This window comes from Cryptomeria japonica, chromosome 10, assembly GCF_030272615.1.
Source record: "Cryptomeria japonica chromosome 10, Sugi_1.0, whole genome shotgun sequence".
NCBI lineage: Eukaryota > Viridiplantae > Streptophyta > Pinopsida > Cupressales > Cupressaceae > Cryptomeria > Cryptomeria japonica.
In genome coordinates, this window is record NC_081414.1 from 270,413,731 (window position 1) to 270,435,306 (window position 21,576).

General features: G+C 35.1%; 1 protein-coding gene across 1 annotated transcript; it reads right to left on the minus strand.

Annotated features, from left to right (window-relative positions):
- Window positions 1–11,221: 11,221 nt before the first annotated feature.
- On the minus strand, window positions 11,222–13,546 carry LOC131039115 (subtilisin-like protease 4). Its single transcript, XM_057971769.2, has one exon. The coding sequence runs from the start codon at window positions 13,544–13,546 to the stop codon at window positions 11,222–11,224; it is 2,325 nt and encodes a 774-aa protein (XP_057827752.1).
- Window positions 13,547–21,576: the final 8,030 nt, after the last annotated feature.

The following is a 21,576-nucleotide window of genomic DNA, read 5'->3' on the forward strand; positions in this document are numbered from 1 at the left end:
TTACCATCTCCTCCAGGGGCAGCCTCACTCTGTGGACCGGTACATACATCCCCATAGCTCGTGCAAACATGTGCTAAGCTGGGGGAAGCCCTCACCTCACGCAATTGTTGTACCAAATTCCCCAATAGGGCACTCAATGAACCTAGAACAGAATCTACTACTTGATGATGGGCAGGTGTTGGAACAACTGGTGATGGAAGAGGAACCAATGGATCATCGCGCACATGGTTTCTAACCCTATTGCTCAATTTTGCTCCTTGACTATCCTGGGGAATGCCTCTCCCGACCTCCTGAAATGATCTAATATCAAAGTAGTTGGGCTTTTTGCCCAATTCAAATTCGTCCCATAATCTCTTCAAAAAATACATCGGGACCTCATGATTGGAGTGTGGTGGATGGTCACCACTCCCAAAAGTGTCTAGTTATGCCTGGGTGCCTACACCATCGAATTGAGATCCATGGCTTCTTCGGATCTATCTCTTCACCCATCTTAGGGTTCATAAAATATTATTTCACATCCATTTTTGTTATTTTTAATTCATTGACTTGTTTGTATGTTAGGACATCAACGTAAAATGCACGCAATCCCTCCCGCCAACTAGGATAGCTATCTAGCTCGCTATCTAAAGCCTGTATAGACTATACAATCCCTTGCATACTATCTGCAAGGTGTAACAACTACGGAGTTGGATGAGGCTCACGTCTAATAGTATGGATATCTCTAATCAAAGAATCAATATTCATCCTAATTGTCTGCCTCAAATGATCGGGTGGAGGTGGAGGTAGAGGTGGAGGGGGTGGAGGTAGAGGTGGTGCTAGACCTAATAGCTCATCTATCTCAAACTCATCCATTCTGTGAAAATAATCTACATATATATACAAACATGAAAATTTACAATTACAATTACAAATATGAAAATTTACAATTACAATTACAAACATGAAAATTTACAAGTACAATTACAAACATGAAAATTTACAATTACAAACTATTTAATTTACGTTTCACCTTCCAAAAAAACTTATAATTAAATACAATTTAGCAACTTAAATGTAAAAAAAGGAAACTCACATAGATCTATAATATTATTAATAGGTGGGTCTATTTTAATAATAAGCATCATTTAAGAAATATTATCCACTTAAATCAAAGTATAAGAAATATTCTACAAAATAAAACATCATAATGCCCATGGAACTCAAACAATACTTTTTAACATCTAAAGATGCATTAGTATAAGTTCCATCAAAATCATAAAAATAATCATGAGAGAGAGAGAGAGAATAGATAATGAAGAAATGACTCCACTAATTTAGATAATGAAGGTAACTTCCATGGAATTACAATTTAGTACCCTTGCAATATTTAACCATTATCGTCAATTAGGCTACCACTTTATATTTTCAACTTGATAGGATTTGATTCAACTACTCTCTTTTGGTTAAATTAACTAAATTCATTAAAGTCATAAGTTATATCTATGAACTTATCAATACATGTACTACTTTGTTGTGTTCTTTGCTAGAATCATTAGATGATTTAGTGATCGCAACTAGTAGTACTACACTATGTTGAAGCTTGAATAAATAGTAGGTTCTCTACTCTTGGAGGAGTTAAAACAAAACAAAAACTCTATTTTTTTTATATTCAATTTTATATTGGTATTTTCTTGTTCAAAGTTGCAACCCAAAAAATGTGATTCTAATATTGATCTATATTTGATTCTTATTTTTATTAAATTTGCCACTAGTGTGATTTATTGTCCTCTTAACTTAAATCAAGCTATGTAAATTTAAAGCCTCGTAACTTTTGATAGAGAGCATATTTTTTCATGCTTCATGTGGCATTGAAAAGGTGGTTCATAAATCTTCATAGATCACACAATTATTTTCTAGAATATTCCCTTGTATTTTATATTTTATTTTTTGTGATTTCACATTCTAGTCATTTACTTGGACATCTTGGCACATGAAAATGACAGTCTTACATGAGATGAATTTGTTTGATATGTTTTATATGTATTGATTTTATTGATCTTTTAATTTTTTATTTGAGGAGGTATCATAGGTTTCTCTATTCATCCTTTTGTGGTAAAATTAGAAAGGGATACCTATGATTCTTTTATAAATGATATCTTGATAAGTTTTAGGTGGTGTAATCATTTTCCTTTTATGTATGGACTCATACCTAAACTAGAAACACTGGAAATTATATAATCTTGGTGTAACATCATTGACCACGTAGGAATGATTTGATCTACTATCAAGATCATGATTCTATGTGTATTGCATTGGATATTGATTTCCCCCACACACTTTGGAATAGACTTTAGGTGATCCATGGAGATCCTCATATCTCTCCATTCCTAAAGAATCCTATTGTAGATTATTTCACTCCCTTTGTAGATGAATATCACATACCCTTCGATGGTGATACTTAAGAGTGTGAGATTTTGCCAAGATCAAGAGCTTAATGAAAAGTACAATAGAGATAAAATATAGGATAAGAATAAATTGTATTCTCATCAATAGATAAATGATCAATAGTTCCATTTACATACAATGTAGATAAGCTTGCTTATATAGGCAAGGCTTATGGATATGTGAACACACAAACATGACATGTGGCTCAATAAGAAACAACCGTAGGTAGGAAATAGGTGTGGGTAGGTAGGAGAAACAACATAATAGTCCACATGAGGTGGATCACTCACTGAATGTGGAGTGTAACAACAAGATCAACACCATAAAAGGTGGAAATTCTCCTATACACACTATCCCAATGTGGCACAAACACCCAAGTGTCTCATACCCAAACTACTATGAAATGCATTTCCTAAGTAAACTTAAGTAAGTGTAATAATATCCAAGATGAATAATTATTTACACCAACACCCCCCTTAAGTGCAACTTAGGGGAATGCACTTAAGTCTACAATGCAGCTAAGCAATGCAAGATGGGTCCCGGCTACTAGGCCATGTTAGGTACCCATGTACAAATGAAAATGCATGCAAACCAATGCAATGAAATCTCTCACAAAGTGGGGAAAGAGAGAAAAACCCAATGGGAAAAAACCTCCCCCAAAAGAAAGATGAAAACTAGATACAAAGAACTCTCATAGAAGTATGTGAAGGACAAAACCCCGTGTGAGGAAAAAGTCACCCCCCCATATGAAAGAAGAAGAGAAGCTAGGAAGGCCCCCCTCAATGTGGATTCTGCACCAATGATAGAAGCTTGATGTATGAAGAAACTGCTCCACGAACATCGAACAACATTCCTCCCCTTAGGAAGAAACAAAACCAAAGGTGTATCCATGAAGACTCCCCAATCATGAAGGGAAGATGTATGAAGAAAACTCATGATGAAAGGAATCTTTGAAAACTCCTCAAGTGTCCCCATGTTGATGCTGAAAGATACCCCCTCCAAAGGTGGTAAACTATGCCACACTACTGAAAAAGGCATGCCAAGATCTAGTGGAGATGGATGTAGAACATGTCCCAAAGACTCACATGTCTCCTCAAAAAATAAAGAGACCTCCTCCAACTGTTGTACATAAGTATCCACAATCATGTCAACCTTGAAACAATGATCATGTAGAGAATGAACAAAAGGGTCAGAGTGTTCCCTCGCAACAATCAAAGAAGGATCACCTTCATCAAAGAGAAGATGAATGTCATCAATGATATCTCCTAAATCTGCTATGTAGGATTCCATAAACAAACCTGCAATGTATGTCAAGTAACCATCCCATTAATCTGAAGCTGGAAGACAATGAATATCCTACTGCACTGAATCACATGAAGGCAAAACTGTCACACTATTTGCATCATCAGGTGCAATAGGTGATGTGATATTAATATGAGGAGATGAAATACAAGGCTCAAGAATGGGGTCACATGTGAGAATCCCCATGTTCAAGTGTCCAAAGTTCTCCTCAAAAACTGAACCATCATAAGAAGTGTGATCAACATGTGTAGAATCATCAAATGTGAAATCATCATCATCAACAAAATCTGAAAAGGAGTATAACCGAGATGCATGATCAACCACCCCACTCGCAATGATAGCTCTAGTCTCCAAGTCTCTAATGAAAACTGACTCAGGTGTGAACTCCACAACTCTCTTAGTTGCACCATGTGTGATTTGATAGATAGAAAGGAGATTGTTTGTCAAGTGGGGTACACACAACACATCATTGAAGGAGTTATTCCCAATGTCAATAGATCCTTTCCCAATCACATCCATGTATGTATGATTTCCCATCAATATCTGCGGCATGGTGCAAGGCTCAAATATAGAGAACATAGATTGCGAAGATGCCATATGATGAGAAGCCCCTGAATTTAGAAGCCATCTCTCTAAATCATGACTGATAGTAGCACAAAGAGTTTTTCCTTTTCTTGTCCCAAAAGAGTGAGTCTTCGCACTTGTAGAAGCCATGAATGCTTGCCCTTTTCCTTTTGAATGTGAGGAAGTAGAAGGTGATGAATCATCCTTCTTGTAGACATTAGGCAAATCAATGTTATGCTTTTTGATGATATGTGTGAGCTCATCAATCTTCTTAGAATGGCAATGACGCTCCTCATGACCAAACTTTTTACAATAGGCACAAGTAGGTCTCTCCCTCTTTGGTGAGTTATCCCTCTTGGAAGAGGATGTATCTCCTTGTTGTGGAGAAGATGATGCTTTGTCCTTAGGCTTTGATTGCCACTTCTTCTTGTTTGAGTTGTCCTTTCCTTGATTTCCTTTGTTCCCTTGATTTGCCACTAATGCTTGAGACTTAGAAGCCTTAAGAATGCCCATGCTTATCAACTTAGTTTGTTCCATCATCAACATTTCATTGAAAACATCAAATGTAGGCATTGTGTAACTTGAACCCATTGTCATCCTATGGGTTTGGAAAATAGAAACAAATGTTGCATATTCTTGTGGAAGCTTGCCTATCAAATTGAATATCAATTGAGTATCCTTCTTATCAATGCCACAATCTTTGAGTTGTGCCCTCAACTCATTTGCCTTAGTGACATAATCTTGTATAGTATCAAAGTTCTTGGGATCCAACATGGTGAGATCACTATCAATTTGATATCCCCTAATCTCATCAACTTGACCATACAAGTCTTGAAACTTTTGCCAAGCATCCTTGATTAGAGTACACTTCTCAATATGAAAAATGAGATCCTTTGATACATACTTTCTTAAGGTACCAATTGCCATGATATTTTTAGTGAGCCAATCCAAGTGACCAACTGGATCAACTTTAGGATTAGCAGGAGCAACAATAGTTCCATCAATGTAATGAGTTAGTCCTTTTTCCATAAGTTTACTCCATGCTTCAATTTTTCAAGTAGCATAATTATGAGGAGTTAAGAGAGGAAACTTAGAAGAACCCATAGCAGCAAAAAGGAAGGAACACAAGAGTATAAAAGCACAAGAGACACCCTCCCAAATTCACTCAATCAAAGTACCCCCCACAAAAGTGATGATTTTGGCACTTTATATGTAGTGCGTGTACAATAGGCCACTTGCAAACAATGGCAAGGTGGAATTCTGATTTTGTTTTACATTTGCCCCAATAGGCTAAGAACTATAAAGCAAAAGATCAGAAAGATAGATCTATGCAAGACAAATGCCAAATTGGCCAAATAAGACCATATGATGAAAGTATAATTTATACCCACAATTGCTACAAACTGATAGCATATTCTGAGAGTAGACAAAAAATAATGCACTTTCAAAAAAAATGGCACCTAAAAAGGAGTTCTTATGAGCCCGAACAGAGACCTGGAAGTTGCAGAAACGGGGATTGGACAGGTACAGTCACCAAAAACTAAGAATTCTGAAAAATCTATCCATCAAAATTAGAAAATAATTCCACCACGTGAAAGTACATGAAATTCTAGCCCATTTTTTAAATAAACTGCACCAAAAAAGGAGCAAAAATGAGCAAGATATGGCCATTTGAAGTTGAACTGCAAAATCAAAAAGCTCAATGAGAGGGGGGTATAAAATTTTTGAAAAAATGATGATGTCAACAGACTGCAATGTTAAATTTGACGGCCGTATGACCGTCCCCCAAACTTCATGGCTGACAGGGTACTGACTTGGCACTGACTATGCAAGTGATTTGATAGGTGATGTGGCAGCCAACTGGGCTGCTGACATGGCAGGGTGATTTGGCAGCCAATTGGACTGTTGACGTGGCACTGCTGACGTGGCAGGGTGATTTGGCAGCCAACTGGACTGCTGATGTGGCACTCCTGACGTGGTGCTACTGACGTGGCAGGGTGATTTGGCAACCAACTGGACTGCTGATGTGGCATTGCTGACGTGGTGCTGATGACTAGGCAGAAGGAACGGATCCCAAAAAAATTTCCAAAAAAATAAAATAATAATTTCAAAAAAAATTTCAAACAGAAAAATAATTTTCAGAAAAAATATCTTTTTTTTTTTTGAAAAAAAATTCGAAAATTTTGTACCGTACCGCCCAAATTGGGCAGAAAATTTCCTCCACCCAAAAATTGATTTTTGCCAAAATAGGTCGAATTTATACTCGATTTTTATGGAAACGGCCTCTCGGACACAATGGTGAGGTTGAAAATGCTCTAAGATGCTTCCAAAAAATGCAGTCCCTCAGATCCAAAAATAGAAGCCTTCCACGATGTCTCCAAAAACCAATCAATGAAGCCCCAATGGCTCTGATACCATGTGATATTTTGCCAAGATCAAGAGCTCAATGAAAAGTACAATAGAGACAAAATATAGGATAAGAATAAACGGTATTCTCATCAATAGATAAATGATCAATAGTTCCATTTACATACAATGTAGATAAGCTTGCTTATATAGGCAAGGCTTATGGATATGTGAGCACACAAACATGACATGTGGGTCAATAAGAAACAAGGGTAGGTAGGAAATAAGTGTGGGTAGGTAGGAGAAACAATATAATAGTCTACATAAGGTGGGTCACCCACTGAATGTGGAGTGTAACAACAAGATCAACACCATAAAAGGTGGAAATTCTCCTACACACACTATCCCAATGTGGAACAAACACCCAAGTGTCTCATACCCAAACTACTATGAAATGCATTTCCTAAGTAAACTTAAGTAAGTGTAATAATATCCAAGATGAATAATTATTTACACCAACACAGAGGAAATTAATTATATCATAGGTCTTGCATGTTTTGACAATTTAGAGGCTTGTCTCATTCTTCAAGTACTCATCCTATCAAGACCTAATATCCATCTTAAAAAAAAAATTATTATTTTAGATTATTATCACCAATTCCATAAGCCCAATTGATTTAGTCTAGCATGGCATTAATCACCTTCTAAACATGACCACTTGGGATTCATATATTTTCAATATATTATCCTTGTTTGAGGAGTTTAGAATTACATATGTTAAATATTATTTTGAGGATATTGATATCCTCTTTCATGATAGCCATGCCATCATTGGCAACCCATCATTTTATCTTTGTTGCTCATTCTACTTCGATCCTCACAAGATTCTTTATCATCATTTTGTTCCAACATGTGAATATTGGTGAAGTTCTTAGAGACACAAGTCTATTTAGATTTGAATTTTGTATTTACCCAACTTATTATAATGACATTTCCAGTCGCCAATGTATTTATTTCTTCCTAAAGGAAAAAAAAATATTGTTTGCAAGTAATGGATCATCTTTTTTCTTCAATCTTTCATCATTAGCACATGACCTACTTCTTTATGGGGAGTTTTGTATTCTTATTTTATCTCTCTTATTAGGGGGGTATTTACTATAAAAAAAGGAGGCATTGGTTATTAGAGGAAGACAAAAGGATAAAGCAAAGAGAAAAAAAAAAAGAAAAAGGTCATGTTATGATGTTTGTAAATATATAGTATATCTTTAGAGATTGGGCTAAGTTAGGAAGTAATGAGGATTAATAGTGATAGTTAGAGTATTATCAAATTTAAGAACCCTATTTTTCAAACACAAAAAAAAACACATTCATATTCATTATCATTTTAAAGTTCAATTTAAACATAAATTAAACATCTAAATTTTACAAAGAATCCTATAATTAAATATAACATTTAGAAATATAAATTTAAACATTTAGAAATATAAATTTAAACATTTAGACTTTTATGCATGATTAAAATAGAGAGAGAGAGAGAGAGAGAGAGAGAGAGAGAGAGAGAGAGAGAGAGAGAGAGAGAGAGAGAGAGAGAGAGAGAGAGAGAGAGAGAGAGAGAGTAGATAATTTGAGATACAACGAGTTAGAGAGATAATAGATAATTTGAGAGATAGAGAGTAGGTAATGATAGAAAGAGGGTAGCATGTGAAAGAAAGAGAGGGGGGTAATGTGGGTGTGTGTGTGTGTGTGTGAGAGAGAGAGAGGGGGGGTAATGTGTGTGTGAGAAAAAGAGGGGATAATGAGAGATTGAGAGAGAGAGTGTAATGACAGAGATGGTAGCATGTACGTATGTGTGAGAGAGAGAAGGGGGTTTTATTGTTTGTTAATTTTTTAGGGTTTGTTGTTCGTTTATTTTCTAGGGTTTTTTGTTTGTTTTTTTCTATCTAGGGTTTAGTGTTTGTTTTTCTGTTCAAGGTTTATTGCCTATTTTTTGTGTCTAATGTTTATTTTTCATTTACATTTTTGTTTTTTTGTTTTTTCCTACGGTTTTTACTATTCATGCTTTTTGTTTTTTTCCTACGGATTTTACTATTCATGTTTTTTGCAATATTTAAAAACTAAAAACTATTTTAAACATGAAATAAAATAAAATAAAAAATGTTTTTCAAACTTTAAAACACTAAAATGAAAAAACAACAATAAATGCACATTTTTTTTATGAAAAAATAATAAAAATAAATAAAATAGAATATAAAAATAAGACTAAATACCTAGAAGGAGGTAAAAAATGGTCTGGGGGGTTAGTTGGGGTGAAAAAAATGAGTATCTATGCTCCTCTGAAACGTCTACCCGTTTTTGAAATAGTGAAAATGATGGAAAATGGTTTGTTTTTTTTTTAAATACATTTCAAAAACGGGCGCTCATTTTTTTCAAATCGAGCGCCCGATTTGAAAAAAAATGGGTGCTCATTTAGCTTCGGGCACCCGTTGCTAAACGGGCGCCCGTTTTTGAATGGCTCGAGCACCCGAAGCAAAATGAGTGCGAAGCAAAACAGGTGTCCGATTTGTAAAAATCAGGCACCCGTTTCTAGTGAGCTCTTTTCCCAACCCACGGACTTCTATGGGATTGGGACCCAATTGTGCATTTACCCACATACCGAACATTAAATCTTAAAAGTAGGTATTAAATATTTTTTTGAATAATACAAGTATAATTCAATTCCAATTAAATATAATTAATAAATTTTAAAGTTGACTCTCTACAAAGGAAAGATATTTGGCTTGAATTCAAGTATGTATCATAAAACTTAATTACTTTGTATAAGGATGCATATTAGAAATAGTAGAAATATTATAAATTATGAAATATAAATATTTTAGAGTGGATGTGTATTTATATACATCAAAGAGCTCAATTATTATAAGTAGGTGTGTAATTTGTCTTGTAAAAATTAAATTTTATAAACTATATTCAATTATGTAGACAATAAATTTAATGTCTAGTCTTAAATGGAAAAGTGTGAGGGGGTATTGATTTGTCATTTATTTTCTCTCAAACACATTGATTATTTTATAAGAATCAAATAGAGAGTGTGGATGTAAATGGTGAAAATTGAAAGTTGTAATAAGAACTTTTATATTTGAAATTATTAAAACAAAATAAATGTTCTTATAGAGCATCTAAGATTAAGATCTTATTCTATCTGATCATAATGAAAGAATGTATGAAATTTACAACATATAAAAAGATGTAAATTGAGGATAATTAGTGTAAAACGTTTTAAATACTATTCTTAGAGGCTTGACACTAGTTATATAAGAACATTAGATTTTTACTATGGCACAAATTTTTGATCTTAATTGAGCATTTGTTTATATTTTCTAGGTTTCTATTTTACTATATATTTGAGTCATAGATAGTGAAATTATATAGTATTTACAAGAAAAATTGAACACATTGAAAAATATTTTATTATTGTGATTATGTCACGTAAATTAATGAATTTTATATGGTCTTTGATTAATTGATAGAGGGCAAGATCTAAGAGTCCAATGAATGAGAATATAGAAGACGTGCAAAATTATTAGTAATATATATTATATACTATATTTACAACATGATACATTGGTCTATACCTTGATATAAGGATGACTATTAGAAGAACAAAAATCATTTGTTTAGTAAATATGATATAATGTATACAACATGGTGGATTGGCCTATACCTTCTAGTATAAGGATGAATATTAAAATTCATAGTTATCGAATATGAAAGATATCTATTTTCATAGTAAATGTATAGTTATAAACATCAAGGGGCCAATCTATTATGATTAGTATGCAATTTTATTTGAAATCTCAACTCTTATAAATTATATTTAATTATGTAGACAATAAATTTAATACCCAATCTCCAAACATCATCCCCATATAAGAAACATGAATTTATTTTTTATTTATTTTCTCACATATACCTTGATTATTTTAATATGAATACATTAAATGGAGATGGTACATATAAATAGTGAAAATGGAGGGTTGTTATAAGAGATTTCATATTTGATGTTAGACAAGGAAAACAATTTTCTTACGACACACCTTAGATTAAGATCTTGTTCTATTTCACTATAATGAAAGAATATATGACATTTATGACACATAAGAAAGATTTAAAATAAGTCAAAGATATAAAATGATTTTTATGTTTGACCATCATTATGTAACAGTAAGAGATTTTTGTTAGGCTCGTGATTGGGTCTGAGTTTTTATTGGAATTCACCTATCCTTTCTAGTTTACGTCACTTTATGAGAGTTGAGTTAGATAAAAGAAAATTTGCCATTTAATAACGGGAGCATTGAAAAGGGCTATGAAAACCCTAACGCGACATCATAATAATACTAGAAGAAAAATATAAAAGTAATATGAAGAAAGCGTTACAAATCTTTACACAATTGTGGAACAGTGACGTGAATAGACTTTATTATTTGCTCCTGCAAAACTGAGTCAATAACTTGACTAGAGCTCACAGAATTTGATTATATAAATAAATATGAATATGGGATCTCCAATTCAAACCTGGTTACTGTCATCACATTACAGTTCTATTCCAAGCGACGGAGATAGGGCTCCTTACACTGTAAACAAGAGAGCTTGAAACCCACGTAATTGAGCCTTGAGAAACAGATGATCTGTTAGCATTGCTTTTGTTTACTACAAACGTGACGCTGTAACTCTTCTTCTCCAACACTGCTTCAAAAGATAAGGACGTTGGACTCACCGTCACATCCACTCCTCTGGGAGGAGAAATGTTGACACTGTATGTGGATTTGGCCGCTCCAACGTTGGTCACGCTTCTTCTCAAGGTAATAGAATTTAGATTATCAAAAACCAGAGAGAAGGACGGATAATTGAGGTTGCCGGTGAGAGTGCTTTCATCACTGGTAGGGCACACATTATTTTTGTTTAGGATCATCCGGATCTGAGATACTGTGTACTTCAGCCCACAGAGATAGGGACCATATTCCTGGGCACTAAGGTCATAGATAAGGCCTGGATCGGCTGCTCTTTCGGGATTTATATGTCCAGCGCCTGTAGCGAAAATATCTGCCGGAGCGAAACTGTTTCCACCGTCAAGAATCGGCCCACCTTTCTTATCGACGTGGTCTGCAGTAGTGATAAGAGCAGACTTAATGGCCGCAGGGCTCCATTCCGGGTGAGTGTTTTTTAACAAAGCAGCCACCCCGCTCACATGTGGGGTGGACATGGACGTCCCATACATGATGTTGAACATTACTCTTCTCTGATCTTGAGGGAGTCTCGACGGACTGAGATCTGAAGGCCAAGCTGCTAGGACGCCAAATCCGGGGGCGATTACGTCGGGTTTCAGAATTTCTGGGCTGATTACGTTGGGGCCGCGGGATGAAAAAGAGGCCACTGCGGGCGCTGAAATATTGTTGGCGGCGCCAAAGACGGTGCCGTGGAACTGAATGGCCGCCGTGGGGGTCTTGGTAGAAGTCATATAGGCTTCCAGGGCAAGTGCTGCCTTGTAACCAAGGGTTGTTGACGGCAAAACTTGAACGTCCACTCGGATTTCCTCCCCGCCAGAATTATCATTAATGAATATCACGCCGGCCCCTCCGGCCTCTCGAACAGCTTCTCCCTGCTGCGTTTGTGTTGTAGGACCGCCTCTCATGCACACCACAAGCTTCCCTTTGATCAGATTCAAATCCAGAGCGCCTTGCACACACAAGTTTCCCCGTACAAGGCTCAATTCTGGAGTCTTGCTCTCCATGCCGTTGAAGAGTGACTCACCATACAGAATTGTTCCGTCTCCAAGCTTGAGATTTGCAACAAAATGTCTGTCCATGGAGCTTGCACCCACCGTCATGATCCAAGGTGCGCTGTTCTCAAGAAAAGAAGGCTCTGCCGGCCCATTGTTTCCGGCCGCACAGCTCACAAAAATGCCTCTTTCCATCGCATAGAAGGCCCCAATGGCAATGTCATCGTCATAATACGGCACAGCGCCGCCTCCAAGAGAGAGCGAGAGCACGTCCACGCCGTCTGAAATGGCTTCGTCCATCCCCGCCAGAACATCAGATGTCATGCATAGCGAATCTCTGCAAACCTTGTAAACCGCAATATGAGCGCCCGGTGCCATCCCCTGGGCGGTTCCTTCTGCATTGCCAAAAATTCCGGCATTGGCAACGGGGCTTCCGGCGGCGGTCGATGCAGTATGAGTGCCGTGTCCATCCAAGTCCCTTGCCGTATGAGGGCCGATGTTTGTGAAGATTCTTGCTCCGATGAGCTTGTTGTTACAGCTAGACGCATTGAAATCTGGTGAAGTCTGGCAGATTCCCTTCCACCGAGAAGGCACAGGACCGATCTTGTCATCTGGCTTAAACGAAGGGCTCTCTGGCGAGATACCTCCATCTAGTATCCCAATTATGACGCCCTTGCCCGTGTTGGATCTTGGCCACAGTCCCTGGTGGGGATCCAGCCCTAGGAACTTAGCAGAATATGTTGTCTGCAAGTGCAGCACCCTATCAGGATTTGCATCCACAAAACCTTTGATTTGTCTCATCGCCTCCAATTCGGATTTTGTTAATCGGGCGGCAAATCCAGTAATAACATTCTTGTACGCATGCACTAGATTTGCATTAGAATCTCCTCCTCCTTCTCTGTCGGCATCTGATGGTCTTGTTTTGGGCAGAAACGATGAATACCATTTGTTGCGCTCTTCAAAGCTACTTAGGCCCATTTCTGGTTCCTCCACATGAACGATATAAATCTGGGATTCTTTGCTTTCCTCTGCAGAAACAACTGAGTCGTTCATGATTAACACGGTCGTTATCGCCACAAACAAGATGAAGTTCTTCACATATTCAGCAGATGATCCTCTTCCCATAATGCCCATCCTTGCTTGAGCAAATTTCACCCAAATATATGACATTACAATCTACGCCTTTGGTATTTATGGGTGAGGAAACTTGTGATCTTGTCCGAACGCACAAAGTTGCCCTAGTTCGTCTCCTCGTAGCTAGGGTTGCGACATTAGCCATCTCCTCAACTAATTCAATTAATTCCCTGGCCATAAAGCATGCACGTCACTACCTTTGATGGTTATTTTGTTTCAACTTTCCCACTCTTATGGTACTTCATTTGTCTCGTATATCAATGCCGTTCATTTGACTTGTCTTTTGTGCTTTGGTTATAGAATATTATTATTCTCTCATGTCTTATGATTCATGGTAAATCGATTATGTTTTTATGCATATATATTTATAGAGAAATAAAACATGATGAAATTAATGATATCTCATTAAAATTATATATACAAGATAATGTGGTTCATTTCATTTGTCATTTGTGTTTTGGTTTTAGAATATATTTATTCTCCCATATCTTAGGATTCATGATAAATATATTTTGTTTTTATACATATATATTTATAAATAAATAAAACGCGATGAAATCAATGATACCTCCTTAAAATTATATATATAGATATTAGTTAAATTAAAATAAATATTACAATTAGTTTACTTTTTAATTGATGTATTCTATATTTTGATTGGTGTAATTTTAAAAACAAAGATCTAATAGTTAAAAATTGACATTTGACTTTAGATTAAAGAGCTCAAAAGATTGAGGTTTAAGAATTTTATAATTTGATGATGTGGCATTTTCTTGAATAACTAACATTACCACCATCTATAATCAAGACTTGAAACTCTAAAGCTAGATATATAATATATAGCTTAGATGAGTAGCCAACTTTTTGTTGATAAAATTATGATACCAATTGATTCAATCAACATTGTAACTCTCTGCTTCTTTAAGAAATCCATTACCTTGAGAGTTCGTGGATTGCTAAAACCTGAGAGTGCATGAATAGAAATGATTGGTTGAGGACCATGTGATTCCTAATTTGACTTGTTATAACTTCTTATACTAGTTCCCCCTCTTCTTCTTCACTCAAACCTTCAATATCCAATAATTTCTTTCCATTTCATTTATATCCTTGATTGTACTTACTATCATAATTAGCATAACCCTTTTTCTCCCATCTGTTCAATTTGTTGTGGAATCAGCCTAGTATTTTTATGCAGTGACTCTGTAAGAGAGTTATTTTCTCTTATATTTACTCTCCCTTGTCACTTATTAGCCATATGCTTCTCATCAATTTGTCTTGCCATAAGTATCACTTGTGATAAGGATTATGGTTGGAACAAACATACCTCATATTATATGTGGTCCTTTAAACCTCCTATAAATAATTCCTTTAAATTTTCTTTTATAACATCCTCCACTCTTAGACAAAGGTCTTGAAATAGTCCTTGATCATACATGTTTTCTTTAATTTATTGAGATGGTAGAAGTAGCTATCCATTAAATATTTCTTTGTAATGGGAAGCAAGTTTTCCTTTGAAAAACTATGTAATGCCCTGCCAGGAACCCCAAAGGAAAACCCACAAACAAGGGTAAGACAATTTTTTTTTTTGAAGTATAAATATCATGAGTGCATTTACACAACATGCACGATAACACAAGCGGAAGACTTGCACCAAAATTCCTTAAGGGTTACCAACAAAGAATTAACTTCAAAGATAGATTCCATAATTACCTCTAATCCACATAATTCATCATTAACTCAATGATCACAAGAAGCCATAAGCAAATAAAAAATTACACCATTGAAAGAATGAAAGGATACATTATAATTCCACTTCAATAAGCATTTATGCATATCATAAGGAAACTGATAAAAACATCCCAAACATAGGATTACAATGCTCTTCCAATACATAGGTTCTCAATATACATATAAAGATACAACTTAACCAATTACAAGGTTACATAAGATCAATGATACAATGACCACAAGGGTCTCCAAATAACAATAATCTTCAACATGAGATGAAGAATGAGACACAATCCAGAGAAAACACTTGCGAAGCTAATCCTCGCATGAAAGTACAGATCTAAACATTCAATGGGAAGTAGCACTACCACCCGACCATGTAATTCCCAAAATGGAATCACCCCACCATGCTAGGAGATAGCTGAGGACCCTTAAGCAAGCAAAAGCATGACATGGTCGACAAAACAATACGAACCCATGACAGCACACAGAGACTCCACAATAATCCAGATGACTCAACATCACAATTACTCAAATGACTCGATAACACAAGACACAAGTGAACCGACATCATGCACACAAGTGAACCTAAAGAGAGAGAGTCATTGCATAGCTTGATGGTTACCTCGGTAGGCCCTCTTAGGTCTCGGCTCTCTATCCTGGTAACCTCTCCCGAACCTTCGGCTCCAACTAAGTCTCATGCAGACCCTTCCAGCCTTTCGTGAAGACAAGGTGGTCAGTTTGCCATTCCAGGCATTCTCACTACATAATGAGCCTCAATACAAGCACTCACCTATGCGCGAAGTACAATATCTTTATTAATTTTATGAACTACCCACTTAATCAATTAATTAGATTATCACTTATTATCTAACTTTCGCAGGGGTAACTTGCTCGAAGGCACTCTCTCAAAGGACACTAAACAAACAAGGTCACTCCCTGAGGAACCTATAGTGAATCAGATAGCCATTACACCACTTTCAGAAATAAGTGGTCAAACAAGGACATACTGACTCTTGGCTAACCATAAGGCAAAGACACTACATGGTTACGACAACAAAGCCAACATATATCACTTGGTCAAAGGTACCAAATACCCCACCACTAGATGACAGAACCACAAACCAGAAATAACACATTATACACTTGCAAGGACAGATAATTCACTAAGTTTGCACTCAGACAATCTTTGAGGAAATCAACATCATAAACACTTGCAACATCATTGATTGAAAATTAAATAAAACACTCTTCTCCAGCATTCACATCTAATCAATTTCCAAATCAATATTCCATCAAGAAGGAAGTCCACATTAAACATTCAACCGGTTATAGCATGAATTTCGAACAGGCATTTAATTCATTTCTAGAATATATCCAAATTTACCAATTTGAATCTCTAATTCGTGCCTTGACTTCCATTGATAAATTTATTAAACTACATAATTAAAATCACATGGAAAATCACCATTTTCATTTAACACTAAAACCACTTCACAAAGTATATTCACTTTATAAAATTTAATTAAATTTATAAGACATACCAGTTTGCACCCGTAAGGCACATGGTCAAGCGGTGGAAAAAGCCAAACCGCATAAGTGTTGTTGTCAGAGCAATAGACACTACCTACTGGTAGTATCGATACCACTGGCAACAAGCCTACCGATCAGTAGCGCTGTTGCGACTAGTAGTAGTCGCTACCGTCTGGTAGCATTGCTACCAACCATTAGTAGTCCTACTGACTGGTAGTGCTACTACCACCGATAGCAGCTACTACCACCAACCGGTAGCATAGCTACCAACCGGTAGCAGTCCTACTGACCGGTAGTACTGCTACCGAATGGTAACAGTCCTACCAACTGGTAGTACTGCTACCGCGTAGGAGTACTGTCAATCGGTAACATTGCTACCTACGAGCAACAGACACTACCGACCTGTGTGGTGGGACTAGCTCACCATGGGGTAAGGTAAGGTCTATAGAACAAATAAAAACATGCTTCCAAAGCATTTAAAAACTGTTTTAACATGAACATGTTATTCATCTCCATTTCATTTCGCAGGCACACAGATACACAGTGCCAAATCCAAATTTCAAATGGATATTTATCAATAAGGAAAATGGTGAAATAAAACCCCACAAGAACCCCAAATCTTGGGCAACAAGATACTAGAAAGGACACAACAAGCTAAATCTAGTTCATTCTTTCCAAATAGAAGAGAAATAACAAGAAATTGATTTTCAAGAACACAACATACAGAAAATAGAGAAATGAACCATTTCTTTCCTAAATGCAACCATAAGATATTAATTTCATAAAACCAACAATAATATACACTATTTCTTCCATTCCAATCATTCCACAAGAATCTACATGAAGATTTGCATAATTTAAACAAACAGGAAGCAAACTGAAAAATTCCAAAGTAAGTTGAAAACAAGAAGAGATTATCCAACCTTGAAGCAAACTAGCAACCAAATGAAGGAACAATCCCAATTCCTGCAAACCAATTAGAATTCCAGCTCCTCCTTCCAGAATGATTTACCAATTTTCTCTCCAAAATTCTACCCCTTCTTCCCGTGAATTTCCAAGCATATATGGAAAAATAATTTTTAACCTAAACTTTCTAGGTTAAAAGTTTCCCAACCAATCAGATGAATATTTAAAAAGTAAAAACAATCAGATTTTCTCTTCTTCTTTTTCCAAAAATAATTCTTTTACAACAATTAAAATGAAAAAGTTAAAATGGAAAGGTCAAAGGAAAAGCTTTTTATTTTATTTTCTATTTTTCCAAAATACTTTCTTTCAACATAAGCATATATCATTTAAATGGCTAGGCAATTATTTATTTCCTTCCACAAAATATATTAATGTCACTTTACACAATAAAATAAGCCATTTAACCATTTAATCTAGCAATTAATCAATTAATTAAATCAATAATCATAGAGCATAATAATCAACTAATTATGCCAACATAAGATAGCATCATCCATTCAATTAAATAACCATTTAAATAAATGAAAGCACGCAAAACAAAGGATGATCAAATGATGACTCACAAATGACCAAACCAAAGCACTATGACTCACATAATAGCCAGATGGGAAAAGACAACCGACTGACAACACTCATACGAGCGTAACTGCGGGTCAAGTTAGGGTACAATAGCTATCTCCTCCACTCCCCTCATACATATAAGGCATGCTCAGACCTACGAAACCTGGTGGAGTTGATACCCCGTACCTACCTGGTACTAGTACCTACAATGTCCTGCACCAAAAGAACCCATACGTGCATATAGACAAATATTTATATATACAGACATGACACACACATTGATGAAGGAGAATCGTGACGTTCCCTATCTCACTAGAGTGAGTGAAGGAAAATTATCCCCTCACATCCCAATACAGGAAACATATAAATAACGCATCACAATATAAAGTAAAAGTGTTAGTCCATGATAATGATCCTTAAAATAACATTAAACATAAGCACTGAAATACTGCATAAAAAAATACACCATACATCCAGATAAAGCATGAAATAACATCACATATAATCTGAATCAATATATAATAATGTTCCACTATACAGCCACTGAAGTAAATCAAAATATACAAAAAGAGGCTGATCGAGGAGGGGTACTACAAATTGACCATGTGACCACACAACCTTTTTTCTCTTCTCATCACATAAATAATGATACTAAATAAATTGGTCTAGTTCCAAGTATAATGATTCTATAGCCACCTTTTGTTGACTTGAAACATGGAGAAGACCAAAGAACCATTCCATTTGGCAAAGCCAATTGGCTTGATCCTTTCCATCAAATTTTCTAATATCCTACTTGGGTAAGAATTTCCTAGGCATGTGGTTATTAAAGAGATAATTCTTCTTCAGGTTTAAGCAAAGACCAACAAAATCTATCCAAAAAATGCATTATCATCCACCTTATTAGTTGAATCTCCTCCATTATATGTCATCCATTGAATAATCATTTCCAGCTTCCTAGAAAAAAACATCCATCTCCTTTTGCATCTCCCTCCTCACCTCAATCATTTCCTTCTTCAATAATGAAATGTTTCCAATCATCTCCTTCTTCATTAATGAAATTTTTGCCCATGATCTTGTTAATTTTCCTATTAGGGATAATATCCTCAATTTCTATATCATCCTTATCTAAAACATTCCTTTGTGTAATGGTATTTTTTTGCCTCTTATTGAAGGCCCTATTATGATGGGAAAAAATTTACAATAAAATGCATAAATTAAATCAAAATACTCTAAAAAAATTATTGTAACTTACTATGTCCCAAGTCACACTTTCAAAGAAAACCTCTAAAAAGGTAACATAAATGAAAGGTGTAGTTGTGTTTTAGTGATGGAAATTTTAAAATATTGATAATTTTACCATGTCCTAGGACTTTTAAGACACTTATTTTTGTATCTGATTGGTCATGGGTACTTGCACACTAGATACAAATGCTAGTCCAACATGAAAATTCATATAATCTAATCGATCGAATGATATAAATAAAAATCATATAATCATATCCATCCATTATTATCATACAACTTCTTTTTTTATTGAACGTCGTTAGAAATCAATGCTGGTATAGAACATACATTCATAATTATCCACATGTGATCATAATCACTACAATATAAGCACAATGCATTATAATAATAATTGAATCGCATACATCATAAGAAGTCTCATCAAACCAAGTAATTAATGTCATCCATATAATCAAACAATGATTATCCATGATTATTAATATCATCAATGTCTAACTAGTTCTCAAATCAAAGTCTCATCATACAAAATAGTAACATCATATAAATGAAAAATTCCTAGTGTCATATCAAATAGATCAAAACATCAATAGGAGTAGTCTCTCTCTAGGGAGTGTGAATGACAAGCACATACCTAGACAAACTAATACAAAGGGATTATTGGGAGGTGAATATAATAGTCACTTGGCCCAAGTCCATAATGTTATTGTTTATGGGATTTTTAAAATGTGAAATAAATAAAATTAAATTTGATCTTCATTTTAATCGCTCATCCTCAGGGACCATTTTCGCCACATCAACAATACCAAAGGTTACATGTGTTATCAAGATAGTTCCAATGGTTCAGTGCACCAATTAGTAATCACTTTGTAATCAATTTTGAAGGTGGAGTTCTTCCCCATGCTATAAGCACATCTACAACAAAAATTAGTACCTCCAACATTCTCTTCAGTATGGAAAAGTGTTTTTTAACTAGAAGTAAATCAAAGATGTTAGGAATATTCTTTTGTAACAAGATGTCAAATGAAGAAGTAAAATGTGTACATGGCTTTAAGCTTATTTCTCCCTTTTTCTATAAAAAGACTATATAAAGAGTATTATTTTCTAATTCTCAAAATTTTGTTGGGTTGGGTCTTTCTTGTAAAGTGTCAGTTTAAGTGTTATAGTATGAAGTGAAATTTTTTTCATGTAATATTTAAATGATAAATATTTTAATATCCATAATGTTTTTATGGTGTGTGTTTTGTTTTCTGCTTCTTCTCAAGTAAAGGTTTAAACTGCTATAAGTGAAATGATCAAGTATCACAGAGTTTATCCTTGTAAATTAGATACAAGTTCTTTTTTTTCTTATTATTTAAAGGAAGTAATTGAATATTCTCAATAAAACACGTGGAAATTACACAAATACACAAAATAACTCTTTACTACAAATGAATAACAAAGAACAATATAACCATTATTTGTATTTGTTTGTCACTAGCATTATGATTGTGGCCAAACAAATTACAATATGAAACTAGCAAAGAACATACATAAAAACTCTTTTCTACAAATGAACACACCATAAATCTCATTCATTGTGATTAAGTCAATTGTACAGAATGCACACAGAAAGGGTTTTTCATATTTTCTTCAATATGAAAAGAAAATTGTCATACAAAGTGTTTTAATTGCATCTAAAATTTGTTATGCAACTTAGAACATTCACTTCTCTTATTGAATCTCTAATGATCACAAAATTTTCAACTACATCTGATAATAGACTAAATAATTAATCCATTTTACAAAAAGGTGTTGACTTAGGACCTAACAGTAGCTTTTTCTTTATATTTTGATTTTACACTAAATAAAATATGCTTAGAGACTTGTTATCATTGCAATATAAGAGTTTTCATTTAAATTAAATTAAAGGATCGTGTGTTATTTATTAAGTGCTCCTATTCCAATCCTTGAATTGCCTTCTTGAACCAAAAATGTTGCACCACTTCAAAACAATCAAG

Coding starts and splice junctions, on each gene's coding strand:
- LOC131039115 (XM_057971769.2), bottom strand. CDS start 13,546: ATGGGCATTATGGGAAGAGGATCATCTGCTGAATATGTGAAGAACTTC.